The 23,130-nt window shown below is 44.8% G+C and overlaps 1 protein-coding gene across 1 annotated transcript in view; it reads left to right on the plus strand.

Moving 5' to 3' along the window:
- Positions 1–8,794: 8,794 nt before the first annotated feature.
- Entpd1 (ectonucleoside triphosphate diphosphohydrolase 1) overlaps positions 8,795–23,130 on the plus strand; it is a 75,767-nt gene continuing 61,431 nt past the window's right edge. Inside the window, exon 1 of the mRNA XM_051146529.1 lies at positions 8,795–8,932. Within this exon, the coding sequence (XP_051002486.1) occupies positions 8,917–8,932 (16 nt within the window). The 5' untranslated portion in view covers positions 8,795–8,916. The remainder of the gene's footprint in view (positions 8,933–23,130) is intronic.

A 23,130-nucleotide genomic window follows, 5' to 3' on the forward strand; every position in this document is an offset into this window, starting at 1 on the left:
TGGGTGCTGAGATTAAAAGCCCATCTCACCATGACAGGCACAGCTCAGATCATCTTGCCAGACTACTTTTTTTTTTTTAATTGAACCTTGCCATAGTTGAACATTGCTACTTTTGACTCCAAGCTACTGTAGCACATGGACACATGGCAGTGCGAATTATCAAATCAGTCCCCACTCTTTGTCTGGAATCACGTTTTTAACCTTTTTATTGCAGAAAGTTTCAAATGTTTGAATTATAGAAAGAACAGTACTTCATTCCATTTTAATAGTTAACTCATCTGTTTGCATTCCATCGTGTATCTCCAAAAGATGGACTTAAAAGTGTAGCCAAACAATATCATGCTTTAAAATGGAAAAAAACCCAATATTACAAAATAGCCAATCAGTGTTCAAATATTCTATTCTCTTAAATATTTTTTAAAGAAATTTGTGCTGTGTATGCTAGGCTGGATTTGAACTTGAGGTTCTCCTGCTTTCCTGATTACGGTGGTGGGCCATCATATCTACCTCTCCAGAGTGTCCTGGTGCATTCTTTTCTGTGCCCTGCATTTCCTGTGAAATGGTAGTTAGGTCTAGAAACTCATCCTTCTTTTTTCCCCCTCCCTCCCTCCCTCACCTCCCCTTTCTTTTACAAAGCAGCTTCAGACAGGATGGTCTAAGCTCCCATCAGAAGGTTCACAGTGAATGCTTGTGCCTCCTTTTGTGATGTAAACAGCCACTGATGATTATTACTTAAACACATGGCTGTATTAGGTGTCAGAAAAAGCAGTGACACACAAATGCTTTCAGTGGTAGTTCTCTCTGTGATCCTTGAAAGAGGACGTTCCTCATGAGCCATTTGGTTGTCTGGTACAGCTTGTGCAACAAAGGCGGTGGACTGTTGCTATCCCCCATTATAAACACTGGCCATGTTACATAGCTGATGGATTTCAACCCACTGTGGTTATTATTTCAATTGTTGCTTCAACTTTTCCTACTTTGACTAATGATGTCTATTTGGGATTGGTCCCAAGTCATTCTGGTGTGGCCCTAGCAGTTTTGGACACCAGCCCTGCTTTCTGGTGCAACAAAAATGCTTCAGCCTCATAGTCTCATGTGCTTTCTGCCTTAGGCTCGGGCTCAGCTATTTTTCCAAGGAGTTTGGTTCATTTCAGTGGAGAATAAAAGTGTCGATCCCAGTTCTGGTGGGAGGACACATAAAGAGGAATTCCTTAAAAGGGCTGTGCCCACAAAGACCGATTGACTTAAACCTGTGCCATGTGGAGATGCTGCAATGTCACAGGTCCAGAGGCAAGCTACCTTATCCTGGGCTAGCTTTAGCTCCCTGAAGAGCCTTTCCTTACCCATTGTGTGTCAGGTCTAACTACCTGTGGCAAATAGATAAAAACATTTGAAATCTATTAACTTAGCACACACCAGCTTCCACCAACCCAAAAGCTAAGAATGCCGTCAGACAGCATCTCGGGCCTCTAGGAAAGCCTCTTCCACCTTGCTGTAACCATCTCTCTGATGTAACCACCAATGCGTTTTGAACTTGCCTTATGACTTTCTTTGTTCTGCAGAACTATAAAGCTTGATGCTATCACTTTTATGTTGGAGCATGGACTTGGGGGCAACCTAAATCTGTGTTCCTAAACCATGGTCACTAAAATGGCTCAAAAATAAACTATCTCATATTCCCTTTGGGATGAGAGCTGTGCCCTCACCCCTCCCCCCCCCCCCCCCCCCGCCTCCTCCCACGTTTCTTCTTCCATCAACAAATAGAAGGCAGTACTTCAGTAAGAACATTCAGAGCATACAGGGAGGAGCCCGTGGATGTTTGTGAAAACAGCATTCCAGACAGGAGGAAGAGCAGGGCACATCCCTGAGGCCGGACCAAGAAGAATACAGTAAGTAGGAACAGTAGTGATGGAACAAAGACCATGCAGGGCCTGGAGGAGTTTCCTCCTTCTCGTGGTGGGGTGGAGCCACTGCAGGGTTTTCAGCAAGGAGTGCTAGAATCCTTTGTCTTACCTGGGTCTTGTGGATGCTGTGTCAAGAGTTGGCTGGTGAGTGTTAAGAGCAGAAAGCAGGAGCCTGCTGAATCGGCTGTCACAATCCAGCTATACTAGATGAGTCCAGGAGCAGAGGAGGCCATGAGAGGAGATCAGGTTCTGGGTACGTTTTGAAGGAAGAAACCACAGAATTTGCTGAAGGAGCAGGCATGGAGTGTAAAGAAAGAGGATTGAGAAGTATGGCTCTCAAGTTTATGGGCTGGAATGTAAGTGAGATTGTAAAGCAGCACGATGCTGTGGCAGCATTTGGTGGGGTGAGCACGATGTTCGAGATTCTGCCCCTCGCGGAGCATGATGGGAGAGAGGCAGAGCAGGCCCTGAGCTAATCCACGAGGAGAGTTGGAATTTTACCAGAAGGAAATGGGGATTTTTTAAGCACAGGAATAACATTATCTAGATACACATTTCAAAAAGGCCATCTGTGCAGTGGTATGGAGAGTAAAGAGGATAAGATTGACAGCCCCAAACCTGGTACTGATGAAGGGTGTCCAGGGAACGAGTCTGAAGCGTGGAGCACTTACATACACGCACAGGTAGTGCAGTCCCATTACCAGCTCCACCACTTACGCGTTTTGTCAAGATACTTAAGCTTTCTGAGCTTGTTGCTCCTGGTCTGTAGAAACAGGAAACTAACCATTCTTAGATCACTGGGTTATTGGGATGATACATGAGTTAATATGCATTTAAAATTCACTCCACAAATTTTAGTTATTTAATCATCATTGTTATCGCATGGAGGGGGTTGACCATTGGAAGAATGGCAGCCTCACCTACTTGGAGCATGCTGTTTAACATGAACAGATTTTATAGGGCTAATCGACTATATTAGCCAGTACCTAAAGTGGAACAGAAGATGCAAGTCAAGTAGAGTGTATATGAACTAGGACTTTAAAAAATAAACATGTGAGAACCGCATGTCTTTAAGCTAGAATAGAGGGGGAGGTTAAAAGCAGCAGTGTAGATATAACCAGCTGTAGGCTCAGAGGAACAAGGAAAGGAGCGGTTAGCAAGTCCTAGAGGGAAAATGTAAAAGCTAGGGGCTTTGAGAGAGACAGAAATTGTGCTCAAGAAGGTACTCCAAGGAGTCAGAGGAGCTAGGGAACCAACTTTCTGATGTAGACACCAGGTGGAAGTGGGCCAGGGGCATCTGCAGGGGCAATCCCAAAGCCCCCAGCACACACACCATCAGGATTGCTTCTTTGGTTGAAGTCACCCTATAGCTGGGCTTTGGAGACTTGGGGGCAGCTTACACTCACCACAGGATCCTTCAATGATCCTGAGCACTGTAAATGGCAGATGTATGACACTCTCCTGATCCTGTTCCCAAAACAGAAACAGCTGCTGCAACCCTGGCTTTTGGTCACGTGGCCTGACCCATTTGGATGGGTTCTTGGACTCCTTATTTTAAGGCTGCTCAGAGAGACTAGATGCCCATGTGCAGCAGAGTGACTGGAGGTGACTTAGATTGTCTTACAGATTACAAGGCCTCTAACTTCACGGGCCATCGAGTTGCAGTTGTTGAGGCAAAAGATAGGGGAGTGAGCACTATGACAAAGGTCATACAAATGGAGGAGGCAGATTTGAGAAATGGCAAGGAATAAAACAATAATATTTGGTCACCAGTAAGATGTGCACAGCGGGGAGAGATGTCATATTTTTATGAAGCTTTATAGTTCTATAGAACAAAGAAAGTCGTAAGTCAAGGCAAGTTTAAAATGCATAGGTGGGCACATCAGAGAGATGGTTACAACAAATGGGGGAGGCTTTTCTATAGGCCTAAGGTACTGTCTGATGACATTCTTAGCTTTGGGGTTGGTGGAAACTAGTGGTGTGCTAAGTTAATAGATTTCAAAAGGAAAAGGTTTTTTTTGTTTTGTTTTGTTTTAAATCTGTTTGTCACAGGTTGTTAGTTTTGACACTCAGATGGGCAAGGAATGACTATTCTGGGAGCTAAAAGCTAGCCCAGGCATGTGCTCAACCATGTTCATAGCAGCCTTATTCGTAATAGCCAGAACATGGAAACAGCCTACGTGTCCCTCAGCAGAAGAATGGATAAAAAAAACTGTGGTACATTTTCACTATGGAATACTACTCAGCTATTAAAAACAAGGAATTCCCGAAATATGTGGACAAATGGATTGAAGTAGAAATGATCATAATGAGTAAGTTCACCCAGAAGCAGAAAGAGTCAGATGGTATATACTCACTTATATCTGCATACTAGCCCAAGGGGCATGTCTCATGAAAGTCTTCACTTACCAGGAAAGTGGGTCAGAGGGGAGGACATCCTAATGGGACTTTAGATGAGAGAAGCATGGGAGAATGGGGGAAATAGAAGGATCCAGAGGGTCCTAGAAACCTACAAGAAGAACATTATAACGGGTGGGGCTGGAGTCCTGCTCAAACTATGGCACCAGCCAAGGACAATACGTGCAGTAAACATCAAACCCCTACCCAGATCTAGCCAATAGACAGAACATTGTCCACAGTTGAGTGGAGAGTGGGAACTGACTTTCACATGAACTCTGGTGCCCCATATTTGACCACGTCCCCTTGATGGGGAGGCCTGGTGACACTCAGAGGAAGGATAGCAGGCTACCGAGAAGAGACTTGATACCCTATGAGCATATACAGGGGGAGGAAGTCCCCCTCAGTCACAGTCATAGGGGAGGGGAATAATGGGAAAATGGGAGGGAGGAAGGAATGTGATGATACAAGGGATGGGATAACAATTGAGATGTAATATGAATAAATTAATAAAATACTTTTTAAAAAAGCTAGTCCAGGATAAGATAATTAGCCTCTGGACCTGTAATATCCCAGCTAGCCATGTCACTGCAGTTTTAGTAGGCCACACAATTTTTACAGACACAGGCTCTTTCCAGGAACATTTGTTCATAGGACTATGTGAATAGGAGGGAGTAGGGTGACCCAGGGAAGGCAAAATTATGATCTGTGAATAAATGAAGAGGCTCAGCTGGTGGCATGGTTTGTTTGTTTGTTTCATTGTTTTTGTTTTTGTTTTTTATGACACAGGAATTCTCTGTGTAGCCTTGGCTGTCCTGGACTCACTTTGTGGACCAGGCTGGCCTCGAACTCACAGTGATCTGACTGCCTCTGCCTCCCCAAGTGCTGGGATTAAAGGCGTGCGCCACCAGGCCCGGCTCAGAGTTTATCTTTTAAAGTAGAAGTTTAACTACTTTAGATGCTAAGAGAAGAACTGACACAATGTAGGAGATTGAGGATGTAGGAAAAAAATGAAACTTTTTTTCTAAGAACTTATGTTAAAAATAGATTTTCATCAGTAAAAGAAGGACAGGTATATTTAGCTCTAGCAATTTTACTTGAGTGCCTTTCTTATTTTCTACTTTCTCTTGGAAAAAAAAACCCAATAAGATTATAATGATGAAAATTCTTTTGAGGCAGGGGCAGGAAATAAGATTGAATTTTAAAGCAATTTTCAGGCCTTTGCACAGGCACTCACATCCTTGCCATCTCTGGTGTAAATTACTCTCACGTGAATGGGAAACAACACATGCTTAATTGTAATGTTTTCCTGACACCAAGAGGTTGTGTATACTGAGCAGCACAGAGTATGGTAGCCTCCAACTCACTAGCTGTTGTCAGGAGATTGGTGTAGGGTGAGTTGGGCACGAAGGCTGTTTCTATTACTGTGTATTCCATTCAGGTGGCCTGCAGTTTTTTAAAAGCAAATGATCTGTAGGAGAGTGGGTGGGAGGGTAAGAGTGTTTGGTGGCAGGCAGCATGTGTTGAGGTCACAGGACAGTTTGTGGGAGTCTGTTTCCTCCTTCCACCAAGGATTCTGAAGATTGAACTCAGGCTGTCAGGCTCAGCAGCAAGCACTTTTATCTTCTGAGCTGCCTGACTAGTCCTGAACTTCCTATTTTTTATGGAACACACATGTCATCATAAAGCCGCAAAGATTACTGATTATGTCACTTAAAAACAGTGTTATAATAGGAAGTCCCAGCATCTGTCCCAATGCCCCATAAAATGAAGACTCTCAGAGGACATCCCTGTTGAGCTAGTGTCCAATTAGAAGTGAGTACATACCACGTGTGTCTTTCTGGGTGTGGGTTACCTCACTCAGGATGATCATTTCTAGTTCCATCCATTTGCCAGCAAATTTCAAGATTTCCTTGTTTTCAATAGCTTAGTAGTGTTTCATAGTGTAAATGTACCATGGTTTCTTTATCCATTCTTCGACTAAGGGACATCTAGGTCGTTTCCAGATTCAGGCTATTACGAATAAGGCTGCTATAAACATAGTTGAGCAAATGTCCTTGTTGTGTGGCAGAGCATCTTTCGGGTATATTCCAAAGAGTGGAATAGCTGAATCTTGAGGTTGCTCTATTCCCAATTTTCTGAGAAAGTGCCAGATTGATTTCCAAGGTGGTTGTATAAATTTGCACTCCCACCAGCAATGAAGAAGTGTTCCCCTTTCTCCATATCCTTGCCAGCATGTGCTGTCACTTGAATTTTTGATCTTAGCCATTTTGATGGATGTAAGATAGAATCTCAGAGTCATTTTGATTTGCATTTCTCTGATGACTAAGGATGTTGAGTATTTCTTTAAGTGTTTCTCAGCCATTCGGTTTTCCTCTGTTGAGAATTCTCCGTTTAGCTCTGAACTCAGGTGAGACAGGTATGGGAGAATGGAGATATAGAGGGACCTAGAGGGTCCAGGAACCCTACAAAATGAACATCACTGCTGGTGGATCTGGACCTAGGCGGGTCAGCTCAAACTACTGTACCAACCAAGGACAATGCATGCAGTGAACCTAGACTCCCTATTCAGATCTAGCCAATGGACAGCACATTCTCCACAACTGTGTGGAGAGCAGGGACTGCCTCTGACATGAACTCTGGTGCCCCCTATTTGACCACTTCCCCTTGGTGAGGAAGCCTAGTGGCACTCAGAGGAATGGTAAGCAGGTTATCTGGATGAGAGGATGGGCTGTGGTCATTGGTGGGGGAGGAGGTCGCCTTCTGTCACAGGCCTAGGGGAGGGGAATAGAATGAGGGAGGGGGGAATGAGAAGATATAAGTGATGGGATAACAATTGAGATGTAATCTGAATAAATTATTTAAACAAAAAGTGTTATTATCATAGGATGGATATCAAACCGATATTTATTATTAGAATATAATTTAAATTGGCTCTTGAAAAGGCATTTATTAGATTTTTTAGTTAGTGTTTTTTTTGTGTTTTGAGACAGGGTTTCTCTGTGTAGCTTTGGCTGTCCTGGATGCTTTGTAGAACAGGCTGGCCTCAAACTCACAAAGATCCATCTGCCTCTGCCTCCTAAATGTTAGGGTTAAAGGCATGTGCCACCACCGCCCAGCTATGTGGTGTAATTAATTGTTTTTCTAAATGCAAAATCCTATAGGTACAAACCATTTAGTAAGATTCATAAAGTCTTATTATACAAGTTCTGGATTTATTAAAGTATCCAGAATGCACTGAGCACATGCTGTGTGGCAGGCACTGTGCAGTGCAAAGCAACAGACATCTAAACTGGAAAGTCAGTCCTGCCCTTTTACAGATGCCACTGGATGTGTAGCAGAGAATTGCTTTCCAAAGCAACCTTCCGTGGACACAAAATAAATAATTATGTCTTGTGGTATAATTAGCTTCAGATACAAATTCTCTTCTATAAAGGAAATACAGTATATATATATAAAAGGTGAGCTAGGAATCAGAAGGCCATGGCCCTCAGTGTTGCTGTTCATTCATGAATTCAGCCACTCTCTTGGTGTTTACTGAGTACTTGCGCTGTGGGAGCAACACGGCATGTAGCAAACAAGAGAGGTCGGCTTCCTCCTCTGTGGCGTGTGAATAGGAGCAGGTGCTGTTATCTTGGGTTGATGGGATGTCTTCTTCAAACCTCAAAGCTAAGGTTGCAGCGACCTCATAAGCGGAAGTTGTGCAAGTGGCTTTGGGACTTGAGGGCCTACCTTCCTCCCTGGGGGCTAGCCCTTGTCTTCATTTCAAAACCAGCCCCTAGTTTAAAATGGGTTTGGCAGCCCCTCGCCTGCACGTGGGTCACCTTGTGAAGCCTGGGAGCGGCTAGCTGCGTTTGTAGGACTTTGGAGGCAAGAGGTCAAAGCTGGGGAAAGGTGAGTGACGTTTATCATTTCTCAGCTGGCAGAGGCACCCAGTGAGCAGATTTACTCTGTGGTCGCAGAAGGCTTTCCAGGCAATTCTGTGGCCTCGCCGCTGGCAGCCACCCGCCCCCTCCCCCTTGGCCAGAGTTTTTCTCCGGTGAGATGGAGAAAGGATTGCTCTTGAGGGGTGGAAGTGACCAGCTTTATGGGGCAGGAAGAGCTGCGCTTGCCTCCCACAGGTGTGAACTAGCAAGGCTACTGGCATCATAATTGCAGGACACAGAGCTTGCTTAACTCCCCCCTCCCGTCCCCATTCAGTAAAAAATGACTTTTTCAAGGGAGAAAAATGGAAATGGGTTTTCTGTAACAGAGAGATACATAAAGGAGGGGAAGAGGGAAGATGGGGGAAGGAGAGTGAGCTTTGAACACGGACACTGTTTCAAGCCTAGGAAGAGGATATTACAACCCCTGTGAGCTTTCGAGTAACTAAGGAACTGCCCGACTCCTCCACCAATCTGTATTTTTCTAGTCAATGAAAAAGACGTAGGGGTTGAGGTTCCTTCCGAAACCGGGCTGGTTAAGTTAGCCCCTCCCACAAAGCCCTAGGGTCTGTTATATCTCTGAACCGTGAGTACCTCTCTCACAGAAAGCCACCACTGCAAGCAGAGGCAGCAAAAAACAAAAACACACAAGACAAACGAGGAAAGAGGAAGAAAACAAAAAGCTGCCCCTTATGGAAGATATAAAGGGTAAGCCCAGAACTGATTTGATCCAAACCCTTCGGGAAACAAAAAAAAAAAGCCCAGAACCCAAAGCAAGTTCTTGAAAGAGCAAAAGCAAAGCGGTTGAATGAACTTTCCCACTCCTCCTGAGCGAGGCGGAGAAAGCTTTGGGAAGCAGAGCTCAGGGTTGCCCGTGCGTGCGTGGTGGCTCCTGAGTAGGCTGGAGTCGATGAATATTCATAATTAATTGGTATGCAGAGCTGTTGACTTTTTTGTTTTGTTTTGTTTTTTCCCCCCTCGGCAAGTGACTGTTTTTCAATCCGCTTGTACCTAAAGAGGCAGCTGCTCCATCTACAGTCTCGAGTCTTCTAGTCTCGCTTTGGGTCCCCCCCTTGGCTTGCAGATGCTGGGTTCTGCGCGTAGATTTGTTTTGTTTGAATTTCCTGCGCTCTTTCCTGCTGGGACATTAGCAAAGGCTCCTTCTCTTCGGGGAGTTGAACGGGCAAGTTAATGTGGCCCAGAGGCTGTCACAGCAGGACCCTCAGAGTACGTGTTGTGAAAAGGTTGCAAGCTTCGGGAGCTGGGGGGAGGGGGGAGTGCGCTGGTCCCCGAGAGGGGGAGAGGGGTGGAGGGAAGAAAGGGAGAGTTCCTCTTAAAAGAGCAGGTCATATCTGACTGACCACACTAGATTTTTTTTGCCTAGGAAACTACAAGGGCAGACTGGTTCACACAAATGGTGTGCAGGCTCTGCCTTTTACCTCTTTTGGGCATTTTCTGCCAGGACGGAGAGCCAGCTGCTTGCCAGTCCTTGAAAGCCAGGAACAAAGGGGGAAATGTAGGGTCGCAAACCGACTTTATCGGCAGCTTCTAACATGCTCACAGGTTTCTATCACATAGGATGCAGAGGGACTGCAGGATAGCAAACAGATTGCTTCCTAATTAGACGATAGCTGTTTGTGCTTACTAAGCCTTTGCTCTGTGCTGGGACCTGTGTTTCTTTTCCCATACGTGCTCCGCAGCATCGGTCCCGTCATCCATATAAGGTAAGTGCTGTCCTTATCATCTCCATTTCCTGGAGGGCTCAGTGTAGGGTCGAAGAGGATAACTCACCTTGGGATCCTGTATTTAAGAAGTGGCAACTGTGGCTGCAGGCAGGCATTCTGTACTTAGGAAGGGGTAAGCGAGGATGCAGGGGCCACGGCGCTTGCTTCTGCTCCCCAGTATTGCCCATCTGCTCAAAAGGCGCTCTGGTACACAGATTGTGGACCACTAGATTCTAGGCTTGTGAATCTCTGAAGCTCCTAGAGAAGAGGCGGTGATGAAATCTAGTCTGTAAAGGAATTTGTGTTTTGCGATCAAGTTTACACCACCAATCTCAGTTGGTGTTAATGGCCATCCTTATTGGGGCCAGGCAGACATTGTTATCCTGTGTGGCCTTTTACAAAAGGGAGGGTCTGAGGCTCTGAGGAGTTAGGTTGCATGAATCAAATGCCTAGCTGTCAAAACCTCTACATCTACCCAGAGCTCGTCCACTTCTGGTTTCTCTTCTGAGCATGTGTCTCCACCCCCAAGGCTAGTCCTCACCAAGCTACTTTCAGTTCCCCAGGGAACTGCTCTTTCCTCTTGCTCAGCTTGCTGCAAGGCATGGTCCTCCATCTTGAAGGCCTGTCTGACCTCTTCTTCTGTCCTGGAGCCAACTCACCTCTGTCTGACTTCCGGCTTCATCATTCTTACTGTGAGCCTCAGTTTTCTCGTCTGTGAAATGAGAAGGATAGTACCTGTCCCAGAGGGTTGTAAGGCCAGAGTAGCAATCTACACAAAGTTCTTAGTGGAGACTGTGTGCTCAACAGGCACAGGCTGATGCTCTTGCTCCTAGGATTTTTTTGAGTATTTGCTCTCCCAGTTAAGCCTTCTCCTATCCTTTGGCCTGGATCAGGACCTGCCTTGCATGTTTCTACAATACCTCACCTTTAACCTGTATATGTATGTATGTATATACATATATATATAAATATTTTTTTTTTTTTTTTAAATGTATGAGTGCTCTGCCTGCATATACACCTGCAGGCCAGAAGAGGGCATCAGATCACATTATAGGTGGTTGTGAGCCACTATGTGGTTGCTGGGAACTGAATTCAGGACCCCAGGAAGAGCAGTCAGTGCTCTTAACCTCTAAGCCATCTCTCCAGCCCCATACTCACTTCTTTTCTTTCTCTCTTTCTCTGTCACTTACCAGCCCTCAATTATAATTCCTGTATTTACCATTGGATGTATAATATCCAGTGCCACCTCCCCCCCCCCCCACTCCCAATCTTAAAAGTCATAGCCATTTTGCGGTCTATGCAGGCAGCGTGGCGGGCGAGAGGCCACGGTTATGACAGGGGGCAGAAGGCAGCTGGGGCGCTCCTACAGCAACCTCAAAAGGTGTGGCCCTGGAGGGCTTCCGGGAAGAAGACTACCGAGCCAGGCTACTGAACCAGCCCGTAGTTGGGCCAGCAGTTTCACCACACGAGGCACACAACAGGTCTCTGATGCCCTTATTACGAGTCAGCTCCTAAGCCACAAGGACAAGTCCTTGAAGTTCGTATCATCTCAGAAAGGATGCTGTGCTCTGCCTGGAGGCTGCTCCTTGGGTTTTTGTGCAAGTCTTGGGGGTTCTTGTCAGCCACAAACACCTTGAGCTCCTTAGTGGGTACTCAATCAGTATCTAATAATTATTATTATTATTATTATTGTAGTTCATGTTCATTCAAGAGTCAGAAGGGCTTACAAGGCACCTTTTGAGTTTGTAGTATGACTTCACACTGGTGCATCCATCAGCAGTCCACACACATACCTTTCTAGGTAGATACTCTGAAAAACAAAATGGCCCTCTCTAGGTTGATGGTGTTAATTGATGATGTGACTTCATGCCAAGGCACCCAGTTTGTCTGGTACAACTCTCAATGAACTTCAACCTCTATTCCTTTCCTCACTCAGCCAGGGACCAAACTTTAGATGCCTCCTAGCATACCTCTGCTGTCTCTGAACAAAACATCTGGTTTGATAAATAGTGTCTCTCCAGTCTTACTTTATAGAAACTTAGCTGTCTGACGCAGTGTATTCTGGCAACAAAAGAAAAGCAAACACTGCAGAGTCTGGCCCTGGGTAAAATCATGGTGTATATTGTTTGTTCCCAGCACCCTGCCCCCCTTCCTGGCATGCCTTCAAAGCACTTTAACAAATATCATTTGTCTGCCGTTTATAAGTACCTATGCCAGCTCCTTTGGATATAAACAGTTTGCCCACGATATAGTAGGGAAAGGAGACATATGAAACCAATTCCAATGGAAGCCAGACTCTGACAAGTGCTAATAATAGCTGACATCGATTATAATGTGACAGACACTGTAATATTTTATATATGCTGTCTCATACAATCTTTACAACAACCCTTCGGTATTATTTTTGCATGTCACAGTTAATAGAAGGAAGTCACTTAGCCAGGGTCACACAGCTGGTAAGCAGCCATGTGGTCGCTCTGCAAAGCCCAAGCTAACAGATGAGCCCTGCCTCCTGAGTGCCACTAGAACAGTCCAGCGAGAGTGCCACAAGCAGCACAGCTCCGAGGAATGGCTTCTCAGAAGTCTCAAAGGACTGACTGCTTTCAATTGGACTTTGAGAGATAAGTGCTGTGCCACAGAAAGCCCCTTCCTTCCCCAGGCAGCAAGGCCAAGGCTGCAGCCCGAAGTGCAGAGTAAAAAGCTCCTTCTCTTTTCCATGCTCTGAGCAGGGCCCATTTGTATTCCATCCATCCCGGAGGTTTGAAGGCAGAACTGCAGACCGTGAGTTTCGGATCACCAGTCCTGTAATTAAATAAACATTTACAGAGTGTGATCAGCTGCACATTAAATGATTTCCTTAATCACGATTTCCCCATATAGTAATAGAGGAAGTGGTGGGGCGCACCTGGCAGCATCAATTGCAGTTTGTATTGCGTTTACTTGGCTAAGGCACCTTTTCTGAGTCCCTCTCTGCCTTGCGCCATTACAGTTGCTTCTCCACTCCATAATCAGTAGCTGTGATCAAGAGAGGACTGTTTAATTCAGGTGTGCTGGGCTCAGGTTGTGCAAGGTGATGTCAAGGCCTGTGGAAAATTTTGGAGAGTTTATTCTTTCAAATATTTTGGAGAGAGGCCAAAAGCAAGGGTAGCCCTGTGGTGAAGAATCATCAGACATTTTGATGGTTTGACAGAAGGAAGAGGGGAAGCATAAACTTTGTCATGTGTGCATGTGTGTGTGTGTGTGTGTGTGTGAGTGTGTGTGTGTGTGTGTGTGTGTGTGTGTGTGTGTGTGAGTGTGTGTGTGTGTGTGTGTGTGTGTGTGAGTGTGTGTGTGTGTGTATGGGTGTGTATGTGTGTGTGTGTTCCTGGGACCATGTTTCTCAGACTTTAACATACACGTGCATCATTGACGATTTAAACCTCAGCCTCTCCTTCAGAGGCTGTAGGTGGGGCTGAGGCCCTGCAGTCCTTCCACGGGCCAGGTGGTGATTGACCCTCCATGGCCACCCTGACTGGCAGCGTTACTGGAGCCACTGATTCGCTATACCATTGCTGAATTCATTTGTACCTGTAGAAAAATACATGCCCTACAACAGGATGTCCAGGCCTCCAGCTATGACCTGGGAAGAAGTGTGCATCTTCAGCACCACAACCTACTGCAGAACAGAGAGGCCTTCTGTTAGAGTTCTTACGTATTTTCACCTTTAAAGAGCTTTGTCACTTCTCTTTCTCTGTGTCTGTGTGTCTGTGTGTCTGTCTGTCTGTCTGTCTGTCTGTCTGTCTGTCTGTCTCTCTCTCTCTCTCTCTCTCTCTCGTGTGTGTGTGTGTGTGTGCGTGCACGCACGCGCGCGCGCGCCTGTGAGTGCAGTTGCCCATAGAAACCAGAGGCATTGGGTCACTGGAGCCAATTGTGAGCCACTGACATAGGTGCTGGGAGCAGAACTCAGATCCTTTCTAAGCTGAGCCTTCTCTCCAGCCCCTATTTCCAACGTTTCCCAGTTTTCCCATAGTTCCCAGGCTCCCTAAGTGTTCCTTACTCTCCACTTTCCACTTGAGCAGGGCTGGAAGCTCAGGTGTGGCTGGCTGCCCGCAGAAGCCCGTGCTGGACCTAGGAGTGTCAGGGCAGCCTGCAATTGCAGTGGCTCGGGGCTCTGAGCTTGGGCACAGCACGCCAGGGTCATTGTCTGCACTGCACACACAGGGTGGGAACACCCCTAGTTGCAAAAGTAGGAAAGTGGGTTCAGAGAGGAATGCTGGGGCTGCTTTAGTTGTGGAGACTTGAAGCTGTGGGAGAAGTTGTCTGACTGACATATACAACATGTACTTCCTGTCCTGTATTATCAGAGTGGTTAGAGGCCAAATTATAGAACCTGTCCAACATAAAGAGGTGTTTCCTTTGTTTTTAATTTTTTTATGTAATAAATTTTTTTTGGCCTAGATAAAATGACACACACACACACACACACACACACACACACACACACACACACACTTTTTTGTCTCCCTGAGACAAGGTTTGTGATTCTTTTGCCCCAGCTTCTTAGCATTGGAATTATAGGCACGTGTCATCAATCCTGGCAACAAAAAAGCTTTATAAAAGGTGACAATAAGTAACAATGACATTTCAAAACAAAATGGGGGTTGAGGGGGAAGACTAATGCCCTTGAAGTGGAATATCAGAAAGTGGATGTGAAAGAATGTAAGGAATTATTTTTTTGTGGTCAAAATTCAAGGAATGATTTCAGAGATGTTTCTTTTGGCCTCATACAGAGTATGTGTATAGTCAGTCCCTCAGTATCCATGTGGTGCCAGTGGCATAGAGCATGCGTGAGAACTCCGTGTAACCCTGTCAGGGTAAGGAGAGGCTGGGCTGGGCTGCCCCTTTCATTTCACCTTTACTCGGTATGACCTTGAAAAGTCATAACACCAAGATCATCAGGCTGTTTACAGCTTTGAAGTCTGGTTTTTAGTGAGGGTGTGAGTCACAAGTATTTTCTATTTCATAGCACAGCCTGGGTAGCACATTTTTTATAATCACGTAGCTGATATTAATCAGTGTAATTTCTTTAATTATATCGTAATTCACCTCCAATAAACCTCAGGGCAGGGCCACCTTCCCTACGCAGAGGTGCGCTATGAGGATGGGATCCCAGAAATAGGATTATTGGTTTAAACCTGGGAAGGCTTTCTGAAGCTCTCCCAAGTTGCCCTCCCAAGGCCAAGTTGGTTCCCAAGGCCTGGACCCTTGGCCACTGCTGCTGCCTGTTTTCTAGCATCCCTGACAGCATTTTAACCAATCACAATGATTGGTTAAAAAAAAAAAACAAGTATCTACTTTAAAGGTCTTTGTAATTTTCTAGTTACTAGGAATCTCTATGTGACTTTTCACACAATATGCTTACTCTTTTGCATAATGTTCACATCCTTTGCCCATTCATTGATAATTTGCATTTTATGTTTTTAATTTCTGTGAGTGATCCATCACCTAAAGATATTTAATTTTCTGCCATATTTTAATACTTTTGCAGAATCTGTTTCTAATGTTTTCATAATATTTTATAGTGTTTTTATGAAGAGAATCCAATACATTTTTATACACAGCTTATAAGTAGTTTGATACTATGTTTTTATTGACTCTTAATGTGTAATGTTTTAAGTTCTAAATGATTTTTATATTTGTTTGGATTGCTATTACTAATAATTTTTCATTTGGTTCTTAATGGTCATAGACTATGGTTTTATAATATCTGAAATATCCTTGTAAATAAACATGGTGAAAAATTAAAAACCTATACGTACTTGTGAATATATATAATTTTAAAATGTAAAATTGATATTAATCAGTGTAATTTCTTTAATTATATCATAATTCACCTCCAATTATAATTTTTTCCCAAGTGAAATTACAGTATATTGGCATTCACTGTATGTGTGTACGTGTGTGTGTGTGTGTTTGTACATCAGGTAGAGGCCCACAATTCATTTGATGTCATCTTTGAAACTGTCAATCTTATATATTAAGGCAGAGTCTCTGGCTGAACCAGAAGCTGGCTGGCTGATCTGCTCCCAGTATCCACCTGTCTCTGCTGCTCAGGGCAGCCATGCTTAGCTTTTTACATGGGTGCCAGGGATTTGAACTTTGGTCCTCGTGCTTTCACAGGAAGCACTCTTACCTACTAAGCTATCTCCCTAACTCCAGAATTCAAGTACTTTGAGATAATAAATTGTTTGTGCTAATTTGTAACAGCAGCTTTATTAGGATACTAATATGGCACGTGTCCTGTTTAATAAATGGATACAAAGTTGCTTTAGTTACCATAAAGATGGGTTTGGGTCACACACTGTTCTAATAACTTTACAGATGTTAATTTGGTTTTGCAACACCACTAGAGATTGGTGCTATTTAATGTGGTAATTTTACTGATATTTGAGACACAAGAGCAGTAAGCTACTTAACTAATGTCTCTCAGTTGCAAAGTGTGGAGGTCAGACTCAAATTCTAGGCATTGGCTTCATTACGTGGGTGGTAGAATAGTCACACATTTTAGACAACTGTCACCATCAATTTCGGAACATTTTATCATTTCAAAGCCTCTGCACCCTTCCCCTCTTCCAAGTCAGTCTGCCTATCCCAGCTATCTCCTGTCTATTACATCCTATGCTGCATCGCAGTTAGTGTCTGTTCATCACGCCGTTGACTTGGGGGCTGCTTCACATTTTTCTTTTTTAATTGTTGTTGTTGTGAAGGATGCTGCTTTGAATGTGCCTGGACAAACTTTTGTGTTCAATGATACTTTTAATAATTCCTATAGGTATACACCTGGAGTGGAATTGTTCAGTCCTGTCTATGTCTACTCATCTGAGGCACAGCTAGACTATTTACCAAAGTGGGCATGTTATTTTGCACAACAGAGTGTGATATTCTAGTGTCTCTGCATCATTGTTGCCAGTCACTTATTAACGCCTTCGTGACAGGAGGGAGTGGTGCCTTGGTGCGATATGGTCCCTTTTGCCATACAAAAGTTTTACATCTTAGTGATATTCAGTTCATATTTTCTTCAATTTCTTATGTTTTTGATGTCATATCTAAGAACTCAGTGCCTAATTCAAACTCACGAAGCCATTCATGCCTGTGATCTTTTTGGATTTATTTTGTGTGTGTAGTTTGCCTACATGTATGTGTGCCACTTGCATGCAGTGCACACGGAGGCCAGAAGAGGTCATCGGATCCCCTGGAAGCAGAGCTGCAGATGGCTGTGAGTTGCCGTGTGGGCTGTGAATCAAACCTGGGGCCTCTGAAAGAGCAGCCAGCGAGTGCCTTAGGTGCTGAGACATGTCTCTAGGCTCCTTTGTTTTCTTCAGCACTTTAATGGTTTTTTTCCCCCTGGATGTCAGTCTCTGATTCTTTCTGGGTTTCTCTTCCTCTTCCCACCTCGCTTCTTGATTATCCAGTTGCCCCAGCATTTGCTGAGAAGGTTGCTGCTTCCCTCAGTGAATTGTCTTGGTGTAGCTGAGAAGGAACTTGCTGTGCGTGAGGGTCTGTTTTTGGAGTCTCAGTCCTCCTCCACTGACCTTTCATCCCCGTGTTCGCTCCAGACTGTCCTGGTCACTATAACTTTATAGGAAACTTCACAGTCAGAAGTTTGACTTCTCTATCTTTGTTTTTCCACTTCAAGATTGTTTTGCTGTTATGTGACCTTTGAACTTTTAAATGAGTGTTAGGCCCATCTTGTTAATTTCTCTGAAGAAACTGCTTGAGAGTTCGGTAAAGATTATGCTGAATGTAAATGTATTTGGGCGCCACTTATTGTTTTTTAAAAATTATCTATATTCTCTGTAGGTTCAGCTAGCAATCAATTAAGACATAGACACTTGTTATATTTTAAAATAGCCTTAATTAACCTGGGGCAGGGCAGATATCAATCCTCTAAATTACCTTCCATAGTAGGGCCTCAGGCATGGGATCCCTGCTCCAATCTCATGCCATCTGTTTCTAATTACTTCTATCAAGCTACCTCCCATCTATAATCCCAAATACTTGCTCATGTTCTTCATCTGGGCCGGATTCTCCATCCACGCCAGCCATGTGCTTCTCCTCCATCTAACCCATGGCAGTCTTCCTCTCTCCCCCTTCAGGTCTCTCTCCTTTCTCCTTTTTTCGTGGCAATCTTTCTTCTTCCCAGAATTCCTCTCTCTCTCTCCTAGCCCCACCTATCTCCTTTTCCCTGCCCAGGTGGGATGGCTTTTTATTAAGCAAAAGGTAAGTCACAGAGACAGCAAGCAGTAATTAGCATCAAAATACATCAGACCATCCCCCAACAGCCTTGTCACCAGGCGAGCTCTTCCTCTGTCCTGGAAATCTGACACTGCTGGAGGCTGAGGACAAAGCTGCTTTCACTGCACTATATCTCAGTGTTATAGCTGTTGTGGAAAGGTAGCTGAGGCTAGACCTCCTTATTTACATTGGCCTAGGATAACCCAGTTGTTTCCCAGTGCAGCTGCTGGTGGGGGAGTGAGGAAGCCCTCCCTTCATTGCCTTGGTCACTGTCCTCACCTTTGTCTTACTCTGCAAGGGCTCATAATTTGGATGTCTTTGAATTTCACATTCTTTCTTTTTTCCATTCATTTATTTTCCACCACATTCCAATAGTATTTTCCTCTACATCATTCAATTTTCCTTAACTAGTGTCAACATCAAGTTTGATTCAGCTGCAGTGATTTTGGCTTCCGTGAAATCATCTTGTTCTTTCTATAGCCAGTTAAAGTATCCTCTCCATGGCCAGTTAAAATCAAAGATTTCCCTTTCTGGCCCCCTTTATATCAGTTTACCAATGGACATAACATTCTCCTCCATCTTTTGACTTTATTGTAACATTTATTTATTATTTTGTGCATGGGTGCTTTGCCTGCGTACCATGTGCATGCAGTGCCCGTGGAGGCCAGAAGAGGGCGTTGGATATTCTGGAACTTGAGTTATAGGTGGCTGTAGGTGCTGGGAAGTGAGCCAGAGTCTTCCTCTGGAAGAGCAGCCAGTGCTCTTAACCTCTGGGCCATCTCTCCAGCCCCATTTAAAAAAAATATGTGTGTGTGTGTGTTTTGCTTTAATTGGAAGAAAAGAGACTCCTTAAAAACAGTACGTGTATATAACTATGTTTTCACTTATGATAAGAGTTAAACAGCTTTCCCTGGAGATTTACCTCCAGCAAACCTGAGAGGTGGTTGGAATGGACGGCTTAGGTCTTGTTTAGGATCTCAAAGGCTAGGTCCTCACCTAACTCTGGGAGGGAATCTAAGTCTTCTGGGCAGAACAGCTCACTCTGATCCAAGCAACAAGGCAAAGCCATATTTTCATGTTTCGGAGGACAGAGAGGCACGGCTGTCTCAGCTCTGTCAGTATTGTTGTCCAGGAAGGACCCCTCTCTGGGCCATGTTCTTGCTTTGCTTCTTCCTCAGAGACAGGGCCTGTGTGGAGCTGGGCAGCGAGCTCTGTCCCTTGCTTAGCAATTTCCCCACAGTGACGCTGTCGTGGGAGGTTAGGTCTCTTTCCACCTTAGACACATGGCTGTCAACTCAGGGGCCATGGGGGCGGAAATACAAACAAGACACCAGAGGTTTCCCCAAACACTCTTTTGTCCCTCCTGTCACACTGTACTGTATGTCTCCCCTAGCGGGTTCTCTTGCTTCCAAGTATAGTAGTGCTGGGAGAACAGCTGAGCCCCCACTTTGCTTCTTCCCTGGTCGTGTCACCTCACCTCAGATGAGGGCGTGACCAGCACTAATGCAGTTCCTTCATCCTACTAGAAGTTGTTTTATTTTCCAAAAGCATATTTCCTTTTGGACACACAGGCTGATTTTCATAAGACTGAAGAAAGTATGACAAGATATTTTAACTTGATATCTATGCTGCCAGCATGTTCAGTGGTCACAAGATTGTGAGATTACTCTAGGGATGGTCTAAGATTGAACCAACCAGTGCTAGCATTAGGGATCTGCATTAAATGTCTCAGTAAGCAAGGGGTGAGGAGTCACACCCAAGAGCACGGATAGAAGAATGGGCAGGAAGGGCTTAGTTTTGACAGTGTTTCTGGAGAGGAGTTGGAGAGGTAACAGGTCGGTGACTTTTTGGGAGAGAAGGGAAGGCATCTCAAAACTTATCCTAAGTTATAAGTTAGGCAGTTGCGTCAATTAGTATTTATAATCAAGGCTGAGAATGGGATAGTAGACTTGACAGAGTAGATAAAAACATCTTAGACACCCTTAACTTGAGATGTTTATAGGACATCAGTAAGGCACAGGCATTCTGTTGGCTGCTGAGAATTTGGCTGTAGATCTTAGAGACTACAAGACAAGAGGAGTTGTGGAGTGCAGGCGTTGATAGGGGAGCCTGTAGTTCAGAGACTAGAGACAAAAGCTAATGGAAAGTGATACCCAGAGGAACAGCACGTTAAGGAAGGGGCAAGAAGAGCAGGGGCTTCGGAAGACATAATTCTCATCAAAAATGCCTTAAAAGATAGAAAAAAGTCAGAGAGTGTTTAAACTTGGTAGTCGGGGGAGTCAGTGTTCAAGGTCACAGCTGCTAAAAAGGCAAGAAGGACAGTGAGACTCCAGGCAGCGTCTCTCTTTACCATACCCACCTGCACCCTCCATCCTAGCCACAGTGTGAGACTGCATTCAGCCTCTCTTTTTTTTTGTAGCACACTCACTCTGGTCCTTCCTCCTCCTACAGCCCAGGGCTTTGGAAACTGAGATGCACTTTATGCTTGCTGTTAAAAGCCTTCTATGAAAATGAGGACCAGCAGGCTGGCTCAATGGGTAAAGGCACTTGACTACCTGCGTTTGATTCTCAGGACTCACATGGTTAAGGGGGGGGGGGGACACTTTCCTGTAAGTTGTTCGTTGACCTCCACGTGTGTGCTGTGGAATGCACACCCCACCTCAACAGATAAGTCAAAATGTAAGAAGAAAACCCCTCTAGTGGTGTGTCTTACAATGAAGGAAATAAAGTTGTCAAATTAGGAACTTATAACTGTTGTTGGTATAGATAGAAGTCACAGAATACTTATGCATATTAAGAGATTAAAGTAGAAAAATCAAGAATACTGCCTGCAGCCAGGCCCCACTCCTTAAAAGTTCCCCTGGCTCCCAACATGGTGGCACCAACCAGAAACCAAGTGTTCAAACACATGAGCCTGTGGGGGCATTTTACAGTCAAACTTCAGCAGACATCTATTTTAGTATGGAGATTGAAGAGACAGCAAGTAGATACATGCAGAAATCTGGAGCTTTTGGGAGAACACTGAGCTACAGATAAGAATTCTGGTTATTAGGAAATATTTAAGTTAAAAAAGATTGGATTTAACTGCAACAAGACTAGTTGAGAAAAATGAAAGAAAAGCAAAGAGGTTTGGGGCATTGAGTCTTGGAATATTCAGGAAGGTCACCCCCACCCCCATCTGTGTATGCTGGAGGATTTGGGAGGGAGGATAAACCAAGGGAGTGTGCTGTGTCCTAGGGAGCCAAGCAGGATGCTTCAAGAATAGGAAGTGCTGGGCTGGGTCTACTGATGCTCATGGGTCAAAGTCAGGTGAAACTGGTGGTAGGTGTGGCATTTGGAACAGTGGAGGTCATTAGGTGACCTTTAGAAGACATTTGGTGGGGTGCTGTGAGCAAGTTCTCCATGAAGGTGTTCTCTAGGTCTCTCCCCCTCCCCTCTCGCCTTCCTTCCCCTCCCTCCCTCCTTCCCTCCCCCCCTCTTGTATTTTAAGACAGGGTTTCTCTGTGTAGCCTTGGCTGGACTGAACTCACTCACTTTGTACATCAGGCTGGTCTTGACCTCACAGAGATCCACTTGTCTCTGCATCCTGTGTGCTGGGGTGACAGGCGTGCACCACCACTGCCCAGCCTCCCACCCGCCTCCACTTCTACCTCTTCCCTTTGTCTAAGAACTAAGGAAGAATCTAGGATCTGAAGAACTTGGTTGAGAGGGAGGTAGACATGTTACGTCAAAGGAAATGTCAAGTGCTGGTGCCAGAAGAGGAGGAAATGAGCCCTCGGCGTTGAGTCACAGCAGATGTCCACTTTGGGTACAGACAGTCTGTTGCTGTCCGTTAGAACCTGTTTGTGTTCCTGCCATCAACTACACGTGAAGTCGTTTAGGATGGAAACTGGCATGGGAGGTTTGTAGTTCTGTGGCGCTCATGGGCACCAGATTATGGCATTTACTGTGAAATAAATTCCGCCATCAAGACAAGCCAGTTCAGTTTCCCTGTGAGCTTGGCATGCCCTGGGCAAACAGAGGTGCTCTTTTTCAGCAGAGAAAATGGTTCTCAGATAGTCTTGTGGTCATGAATGTTCTTCCCTTAGTCAAAAATCGCCACACACAGATCATATTTTGGATTTTCATGATTAAAAAAAAAAAGTGTGTGTGTGTGTGTGTGTGTATGTGTGTGTGTGTGTGTGTGTGTGTGTTAGAGGACAACTTGCTGGAGTTGATGCTCTCTTTCCACCTTGCAGAAGCAGGGTTCTTTTGTAGTTTCTGTGGTCTGTAAACTCCAGGCTAGCCCCTAGGCACTCTCCTGACTCTGTCTCCCATCTTCCATAGCAATGCTGGGGTTACAGATGCACATAAGACATCAAGGTTGTTAATGTTGGTTTTGGAACTCATCAGGTCTGCACAGCCAGCACTCTTGCCTATTGAAACATGACGCTGCCTGCTCTCTGACTCATTTTTAACCTTGCTGGGCTGTAGTGTGTTTCGTTGCTATCTTCATTGTATGTCAGAATCTCTGCATCCACCTCAGCCAGCAGAGCAACATCTGTGGGAGGCAAGAAGGTAGCTTGGTTCAACATGACTCAGAAGCTGGTGTTGGTTCAAACTTCAGGAATCTGACTCTGAGTAATTTATTTTAGGCACATTTAAGCACAACACAATGTGGTGAAAAATCTCCTTGTGATAAAATACCTCAGTCCTTGTGCACAATAACGCTTAAGACATGAATGACTACATTAGAACCCTTTGTAAAGTACATGTGACACCGTCTATAAAGACAGGTTCTGTAGATTGACAAGCTCATAATAAGGGCCTGGTGGATGGTCCAGCATCATCTTGGCCACACAAACAGCTCAAAGGTCACCAGGCTATTAACTACACCCACTCCCAGCCTTCTGGGTGGAAAACAGGTTG

Source organism: Acomys russatus, chromosome 5 (genome assembly GCF_903995435.1).
Source record: "Acomys russatus chromosome 5, mAcoRus1.1, whole genome shotgun sequence".
Classification (NCBI taxonomy): domain Eukaryota; kingdom Metazoa; phylum Chordata; class Mammalia; order Rodentia; family Muridae; genus Acomys; species Acomys russatus.